At 52.1% G+C, this 9,326-nt stretch overlaps 1 gene segment (V, D, J or C); it reads left to right on the forward strand.

Annotated features, from left to right (window-relative positions):
* Nucleotides 1-1,567: 1,567 nt before the first annotated feature.
* On the forward strand, nucleotides 1,568-2,050 carry LOC124519789 (immunoglobulin lambda constant 1-like). The segment is given in 2 exon segments: nucleotides 1,568-1,646; nucleotides 1,731-2,050. Coding segments are annotated over 2 exon segments (399 nt in total).
* The last annotated feature ends 7,276 nt before the right edge of the window (nucleotides 2,051-9,326 follow it).

A 9,326-nucleotide genomic window follows, 5' to 3' on the forward strand; every position in this document is an offset into this window, starting at 1 on the left:
GGTCTGAGCCAGTTTAGGACTCACTCTGCCACACCATGTGAAAGAACGAGGCACTCAAGGATTTATTGAACACCTACTGTATGCAGTGTCACTGTCAGCACTGAGGATCAGGAGATGACCAGGACAGCCTTGGAAAGGGGTAATACACAAGACCATGGGTGGAGTTGGCCTCAAACAGAGGGCTAGGCACAGGGACACCTCAGGGCTGTGGGCTCATCCAGGTGTGCCACAGCTTCTGGGAGGCTGGCTGCCCAGCCCCACCTGCTACAGCCCTGTGCCCATTACAGGTTCCTGTTCTGGCCTGGCCCCCACGGGGCAGGCCCCAGGTGCTGGCCCGGTGGGTTTTGGTCCGAAACTCAATCACCCTGGCTTGTTTTCAGTGAAGGAACCCAGCTCACCGTCCTAGGTAAGTGGCTTTCACCATATTTCCCAACATACCCCACCCCTCTGTTGTCTGAGGAAAGTTACTTTTCTCTGGAGGCCGTTTCCTATCTGCTTCCCAGCCTTAAGGGAAGATTTGCCCTTAGCAAATCTGTGGGATCTGGGGGAGGTGGGTTGGTCTCAGGGAAACCAGAAGGAAGAACTTCAATGGTACAAGCATTTACCTTTAGAGTCTGACAATTGAATGTGGTCAGGTCCTAGGGCCTGGGTTAGGGGCGTTGGTCCAAAACTGGGGACTCCTTCCCTTCTTCCAGAGCAGACACCTGTGTGGGGTCCAGAGACTGGTTCTGACTAGGGGCACTGGGGCAGCCTTGGAGAGAGTCGTTTGGGGTCTTGGCTAAGGGCTTGATGCCCATCCACGAGGTTGGGGACATGGCTGGGGCTGTGACCTCAGCCTTCAGGAACATAGAGGAGCAACCCGAGAGGAGGTCCATGGGAGGAGGACAGAGCAGTCTGGTTTGGTCCAGGCTGAAGCACTCGGGGCCTCTATGAGGCTATGAGGATGCAGGGACACAGAGACATGAGTGATGCAGGACAAGGTGACCAGAAGCACGGCCCTCCCAGGACATTGATCAGAAAGGAGTGGGTCCTGGGGCACCTGGGTGGCTCAGTCGGTTACGCGTCCAACTTTGGCTCAGGTCATGATCTCACAGTTAGTGGGTTCTAGCCCCATGTTGGGCTCTGTGCGGACAACTCAGAGCCTGGAGCCTGCTTCAGATTCTGTGTCTCCCTCTCCCTCTGTCCCTCCCCCATTCTCTCTCTCTCTCAAAAATAAGTAAACCCTTTTTAAAAAAGGAAAAGAAAGGAGCAGGTCCCATGGGAAGAGTTTTTTTCTGTCCCTGGAGCCCCATAATCCCAGGGCCCCAGGTGTCTCACCTGTCTAAGGTGAGAGTGACCAAGTGGAGAGTGAGTGGAGGCTCAGAGCTACACAGCTGCCCCTTAAAGTCAGCAGTCATCAGGATTGTGTTGGCAGGCTAGGTGGTAGACTGCAGTTCACAGGGGAAGTACCCAGATCCAGAAGAATGAAGTGATATGGGGGCCAGATGCTGGGCTGAGGGGGAAACCGAGGCTGCAGATGCACCTTTCATCTACCTGGGAGAGGTGACACGGAAGGGCTATTGGGAGCATGGGGAACTGCCTGCTGTCCAGGGCTGAAGTGGAAAGGAGGATCCCCTGGGTGAACCAGCATGGCCACCATGGGAAAAGTCACAGAGGCTATAGATGGGGAAAGGGCTGCCCAAAGCCTGGACTCTCCTTGTGTTTCTCCCCCCTCTCCTCTGTCCACACAGGTCAGCCCAAGTCCGCACCCTTGGTCATGCTCTTCCTGCCCTTCTCTGAGGAGCTCAGAGCCAACAAGGCCATCCTGGTGTGCCTCATCAGTGACTTCTACCCTGGCAACTTGACGGTGACCTGGAAGGCAGACGGGACCCCTGTCACCCAGGGCGTGGAGACCACCAAGCCTTTCAAACAGAGCAACAACAAGTATGTGGCCAGCAGCTACCTGAGTCTGTCACCTGACAAGTGGAAATCTTATAGCAATTTTACCTGCCAGGTCACACACGAGGGGAGCACCGTGGAGAAGAGGGTGGTGCCCTCAGAGTGCTCTTAGGTGCCTGAGACCCCCACTCACCCAAGAGGATGTGCAGCCAATGGACCTCCAGGAAGGTCTCTCCTCCCACCAGGATCATCCCAGCCCTTCTCCCTGCACCCAATCAATGCTCAATAAAAAGTCCTTCATTCAATCAGAAATCGTGTTCTCATTGGGGTTCATCACTTTGTGCCCTAAACTCAACCATCTTCAAACATGAACACCATTCTTTTCATCCTGTGGGAAAGGAGTTGGCAGAAGGCATCCTCATGTTTTTTGAGGGGTAGTTTTACTCTCATCCAGAATTGCCAGAGAATATTCCAGAATAGGAGATACAAATCGAACCAAGATAGACTATCCTCCACCATGTCTGTATGCTTGCTTTTCTTGCATGGACCACATCAGTCACCAGCAGTACTGAAGCCCATGGACTCCTGGATAATGTCTGAGCTCCTCCCTGGACCTGGGGCCTCACTGTCTGCTATTAGACCCCCTCCTGAGATGTCCACTTTCCTTCCTTGAATGCCCCCACTGATGCCACCATGCAGAGAAGGGACGTGCTGAGGATGCTGGGAGGCAGGCCAGGACAGGGTCCCAGGGGCAAGAGTTCTCGAGGGTGGAGGAGTGCTCAGTGCCACAGGCAGGGGATAGGCAGGACAAGGGCATGAACGCACATGCTGAGCCCTGCTAGTTGACTGGAATGTCCAGAGCCCAGGAGAGGGACAGGGATGGGGCTCAGAGGAAGCAAGCCCAGGGATAGAACTCCTGAAGGCCTTGGCCCTGACCAGATCTGTGGTTCCAAAAGGCAACTGTACCCTAAGATATTATAGAGTGGCCTTATTGTGCCCATACTATTTATAAAACATGGGGACACATGTTATTCAGCTGAGCCATTCAAGGATTCTGTGAGGTTGACAGCCAGGATTATGGCCCCATTTCACAGGTAGGAAAACTGAGGCCCAAAATTATTAACAAGACAGACTCAACTCCTACATGTCCCAACTCCTAGTCTGGGGCCTCCCATCTGATAGACAGGGAAACTGAGTCCAGCAGAGGATGGGGCCTACCTGAGCTCACATAGAACTGCTCCTGTATGGAGAGCTGCCCTCTGCCAAGCACCAGGCATGCTCACGTGGGGTGACCTTCCTCTGTCATTCTGTGGCCCCAACTCCCTTTCAGAAGCGCAGAAAGGAAGCCCAAGAGTGGATGGCAGGCTGAGCCGGGGCTGCAGACCCCAGTGACGGTCCCTCTACCCATGGGTGACTAGAGGGAGGGCCAGCAGGCAAAGGTCCTGGGGGAAACTCTGTGGTAGGAGCCCATACCCCAGATTTGGGCAGGCTGGGATCCTCACCCACATGCAGCCTTTCTCAGCCCTTGACCTTGGGTGACATGCAAACCCTCTGTGGGCCTCAGTTTCCTCAGCTGTACAAGGGGGAGATAACTAGTCTCTCCCCCACAGGGTAAGTGTGGGGGTTCAAGACAATGTCTGTGATGTACCTGATCCACAATGACCCTCACTAACCCCCCCTAGCTATTGCTGTCATCTCCTGGGCTCTTGCCCAGGGGATGCCTCTGACATGCTATGTGACTGTGAGCAAGTTGCTTCCCCTTTCTGGGCTCCAACGTTTCCCTCTGCCCAAGGACTGCTGGGTGAGAGGCTTCAAGGGCCAGCCTGCCAGGAAATAGGGGGATAACTACATAAAGGAATTTGGCATGGAGGCCCTGGGCCTACAGGGGCAGTGAGGCATAAAGCTAAAGGGGGTTAGAGTAAGTTGCCTCCCCCAATTCTAGTGGCCTTGCTGGCCACCCATGGGAACCCCCAAGCTAAAGTTAATCTTAACTTTGATCTAAACCAGAACTCAGGATGATAAAAGGGGAGAAATAAGGGGAAGAGAAACTGACCCTATGGTCAGTGGGGCATGGGACAGGTGACAAACAGAGCCAGGTGTGGCCCAGGAAAGGGACAAGCAGATTCAAGGCTATAGCTGGAGGTTTGTGTAGCTCACAAGAGAGGGTAGCAGAGTCCGCACCCTACACTCAGTCCTCTCCCCACCCCAGCCTGGGCCTGGTGCTGGCCCCTGGCTGCCTCCCTGAGCTCTGCTCAGAATCCTGGAATCCTAGAGGGCATACCTCTGGGTCTCTCACCTCCTTCTTCCAGGACCTTCACTGAGTGCAGTCTCTTCCTAGGACTGCAGACTCTTTATCTCATCTTCCACTCAGTACCTGGTAACTGCAAGGCTACCAAGAAAGTTTGAAGGAAGGAAGGAAGGGAAGGAAGGAAGGAAGGAAGGAAGGAAGGAAGGAAGGAAGGAATAGATAGATATGTGCATGGGTGAATGATTGATGGATGTGTGGGTGGATGGATGGATGGATGGGTAGTTGGGTGGGTGGGTGGGTGCATGAACAGAGATAGGTGGATGATTGATAGATGTGTGGGTAGATGGGTGGACGTGTAGATAGATGGATGGATGATTGATGGATAGGTGATGAGTAAATGTATTGATGAGTTCATGGGTAGGTTAGTAATTAGATGGGTAAATGGGTGGATAGATAGTTGGGTGGGTGGATAGATCCTAACCATGAGAAACACAGAAACTTGGTGCCTGGCAGTTCTGTGCAAAGTGACTGAACCCGACACTTGGGTTCTGATGCTGATGCTGACTTGAGTGTGACCTTGGGGCCATCACCACCTGAATGCACTAGCAATGAGCAATCCCAAAAAGGAAATTAAGACAATCCCACTGACAATAACCTCAGAAAGAATACAGTTCCTAGGAACACATTTAACCAAGCTGGTGTGAGGTTTGTGCACTGAAAGATGGAAATGCAAGCACCCTGAAGAGCCAAAAATATCTTGAGGGGCGCCTGCATGGCTCAGTCAGTTGAATGTCCAACTCTTAATTTCGGGTCAGGTCATGCTCCCAGGGTCATGGGATAGAGCCCCATGTTGGGCTCCATGCTGAACCCATGGGGCCTGCGTGGGATTCTCTCTCTCCCTCTGCCTCTCTTCCCCACTCATGCTCTCTCTCTCTCTCGCTCTCTCTCTCTCCTTCTCAAATAAAATTTTAAAAAGTATCTTGAAAATGAAGAACAAAGTTGGAGAACTCACACTTTCCAATTTCAATGCTTAGTAAAAGCGACAGTAACCAAAATGCAGTCCTGGCATAAGAATAAGGATCGATGCAATGGAATTGAGAGTCCAGAAATGAAACTATACACCTGAGCCAACTGATTTTTTTAAACAATTTTTTTAGAGAAGTTTTAAGCTCACAGCAAAATTAAGAGGAAGGTGCGGGAATTTTCTGTTTACTGCCTGCCGCCACACATGCACAGCCTCCCTATTATCAGTCTCCCCCTCCAGAGGGTGCTTGTGTCACAACTGACGGACCTACATTGACCAGTCATTATTGTCCAAAGCCTAGAGTTTACATTATGGTTCACTTTTGGTATTGTGCCTTCAAAGGTTTGGAGTCAGCCAAAGGACCTGGAGGGGCTAATCTTGGGAGGAAAGATCCAGGCCTGGGAGATATTTCTCTCCTATCTTGGGACCATCCTGATGGAAAGTAGTCTCTGGGGCCCCTAAACTTCAGGCTCAGGTGGAAGCAATAGAGTGTGGACGAGCTCAGCTCAACATAAGGGAAAATCGCCTTATTTGTATTCTGAGTTCTTGTTAAAATACAATTCGTTCATCTTGGTCTTTAGTTTAAAAATAACAATGGCTCACTCCAAATAATGTAGAAAGTACAGAAACGCAAACAGGAGAGAAAATCCCCCCCTCATACTTTGCCCAGAAGAGCCACTGCTGATATTTTGATGTACTTCCTCTACTTTAACCGTAAACTAGAACAACCATAAAAAGTATACATAAAATGTATTTGTAAAGTTTAAAAAGCAATAATAAAATAGGTCATGTACCACCTTAGAATCTGAACGTGACCAGGACCTCAGGAGCCCTTGCGTTAACCATCTCTATACTTTTTCCCATAGTTTTATGTCCTCTGGGTGCCATTGAAACAACTGTTTTTCAGCTTCATCTGTTTTTGAACTTCATATAGATTCAGTGAGACTGCATGTGTTTTCTCTCTCTCAAGACTGTGTCTTTCATATCCATCCATGATGAGGCTCCTCTTCACTGCTGGTGGAGGAGCCACCACCTGGCTGTGTGCCCAGTCCTCGGTGACACTAGGCAGGTCTGCCTGAGGAGCTGGCCCGCCACCACCTCTGGAGCCCCAAGTGAGGGTTTCTTCGGGGCTCTATCATCATGCAACCCATTGTTTTGATTTGTTTTGTCTTTAAAAATGGAGACAGCTTAGTTTTTTTCCTGTTACAAAGAGGAATACAAAGATTCTTTTAAAATAAAACAGAAGAAAAGTATAAAGAAATTGCTAGCACAGCCTGGAGACTGTGCTGGTTGTATCTGGTGTATGTCCTTCCAGACTTGACCTTGCATTTCACATAGACAACAAATAGATGATAGATGATAGGTAGATAGATAGATGATAGATAGATAGAGAGCTTTCTTTTGTCACTGAACAGCACACCCACCCAGGGGCAGGTAAACCTGGGCATGCATCACACTTGTGAACCTGAGGTTCTAACAACACTCAGGCAGCCTGTTCTGGGTCCCACTAGCGCCACCATTCCATACAAGATGCAGCCAACACCCCTAGCCTCCATCCCTATGCACTTGTCCCACCACTGACTTTGAGTTGACCATTGCCACACTGATCAAAGGTCATGCCTGTCTAAGGCTCTGGAAGCATGTTACAGACTGACTTCCAGAAAGGCAGCACCCCACTCCTCAGAGCCCAGAAGGCCCCCCTGGAACCTAAGGAAGGGACAGCACGGACATGGATAGACAGGCACCCAAGGACATTGCCCTTCTATCTGTCCCACCCTGACTCTTGTTCTGCTCTGAGGCAGGAGGCAGAGAGGGGCTCTGAGGTTTCTTCCCAGTTCCTGGGGGCATCCACCACAGAGTGGTCCCTCCTCAGGAGGTCTCAGAGGAGGCAACCTCTCCCCAATGGTTGCCTCTCCCCAATGGTGTTTCCTTGGCAGCACCGAGCCCCAGGTGGAAGGAGAAGGCTTGGGACTGTGAGCTCTGGGGGGTGCTGGGAGGGTGTGAGGGTTGCAAGTGGGGGGCTGTGGACTGGGGTCTGTGGGGTCTGCACATGTTGGGCTGTGGGAAGGCGCAAGAGGCCTGCTGCTGGTCCCCACAGTCAGGGCCCCAGGAGGTATTTGGTCCCCTCTGCCCGAGATAACACATGGCTGCTCAGTTTCTGAGGCCAGAGGCCCAAGTCTGGCCTTCCTGGGGCACCTGCCCTTGATGTGGAGGTTGGAGGGAGGAGCTCCAGCCCCAGCACCTCCAGCAGCAGGGCCTGGGGCTCCCACTCTGGGAATGGGTCTGAAAGCCTTGGCTGTCAGGCCCAGCAGGGGCCCCAGTTGCCCCAGGAGACAGAGGGGAGCTTGAAGGGGGTGGGGTCACTGGGACCTTAGAGACTGGGCTCCACCCACTCAGCTTTCACAGCAGAAACTGAGGTCCACAGGGGGCAAAGGACTTGCCTAGGTTACACTGTGAGCCTGGCTACCAGCTTCTAGGCCCAGTGCTCTCCATCACATGGCACTCACATGTCCTTGGCCCTGAGGGGCCCCCTCTCTGCTGGGCCTCAGCCCTGTAACCTGCACCCTGAGACACAGCATCGCTTCTGGGCTGTGGAGCTGAAGCACATTCAAGCACATCCTGGCTCAGTTGGCACTTGTCACTGTGCAAATCAATAAAGGGAAACCTCACTAAAGTGGACCCTGGAGGATAGAAGGCGAGGCCAGAAAAGAGAGCTGTACCACTCAATGTCAATTATAGGGAGAACAGTCAGTTACAGACCTCAAATTAAGAATCATCAACAGAAAAGAATGACCACAATTACAGGCCCAAAGGGACAAGACGTACCTTGAAACTTCTGTAATAAACCCACCCCGTCTGCAACTCAGCCAATGAGAAACTATCCTCACCCTCCCCTCCAGCCACCTCTCCTTCAAGGCCTGGGGGAGCTGAGTGAGCCCACTACCCCACACCCACATTCCAGGTTCCTTCTGATGGGCCAGGCCCACCCTCCTAGCACTGCCCTAGCCCAAACACCTCAGGTCCACGCCTGAGGAGAGGAGCTTGGGTCTGTCAGGAGCTGATGGCCAAGTGGTCAGGAGCCCAGCCAGGAAGTCACCATGCATGGTGCAGAGGTATCACCCACACAAGGATGTCACCATCTTACCCAGCTGTCCTCCATGGGCCACATGGTGTTCTGGCTACATTCCTGGCCAAGACATCCCTGTACAATGCTCTGTCTCTCTCTGTCTCTGTCTCTGTCTCTCTCTCTCTCTCACACACACACACACACACACACACACACACACACACATTCGGGTTCCCAGGATCCTCCCAGAGCCCCAATGCTGGGCCTTCTCCCAGGGGAGGGGTGGGACAGAGGAGCTTAGGGTCTTGAACCTCCAGGTCCCCCCAACACAGGGTGCACAGACTGCCCCCCCCCATGAGGGAAGAAAGCATCATGGGGAAAAGGAATTTCCAGACCAGAGGGTCCCTGAGAGGGGTCTCCTCCATGCTAGATGCGGGGGAAACACAAAAATACCAAGAACACTGACATGGTTGTGGCACACTCACCACACATAAGCAACAAATCCTAACCTGTGGTCAACCAGCTCCCAACTTTCCGTAAGAGAAGAAAAACAGCTGGCCAAGCTGGACTCCCTTGTTCCGCCCTTGTCTCCTAGTTCTATGTACTCCCTATTCTTGGAAAGAAACCCAGCGTCATTCATTACACACGTAGCTACTGATCTGCTCTGAAGCCTGGCATTGCTTTAGGCCCTGGGGACATGACTGTGCTGAGACCAAGTCCTGAAGCAAAGTTCCAGTGGGTGGCAGAGGTCAGAACAAAGACATGTTATGTTGTAGTATGTGGTGTGATGAGTTCTTTAGGAAAAGGGAGAGGTTAAGGGAAGAGTGTGGCAACTGTTAGCTTAGATGGACGGTCAGGAGAGGCTACTCCTGAAGGAAGTGAGAGGATCAGCCAGGGAAGGTGCTTGGGGAAGAGTGCTCCCTTGCAGAAGGAACAGCAGGTGCAAAGGTCCTGGGGAGGGATGTGCCTGACAAATTGCAGGAACAGCAAGGAGGCCAGTGTGGCCTGATTACAAGGAAGGCTGGGAGGCGGCAGAGGGAGCCAGAGTGTCCTTGGGGCCTTGCAATTTGTGCAGAGCATCTTGAATTTTGTTCCAAGTTTTCAAATGT

The sequence above is a fragment of the Lynx rufus genome, unplaced genomic scaffold (assembly GCF_022079265.1).
Source record: "Lynx rufus isolate CCGP_SWC_20201006 ecotype Redwood Valley unplaced genomic scaffold, mLynRuf1.p SCAF_29, whole genome shotgun sequence".
Classification (NCBI taxonomy): domain Eukaryota; kingdom Metazoa; phylum Chordata; class Mammalia; order Carnivora; family Felidae; genus Lynx; species Lynx rufus.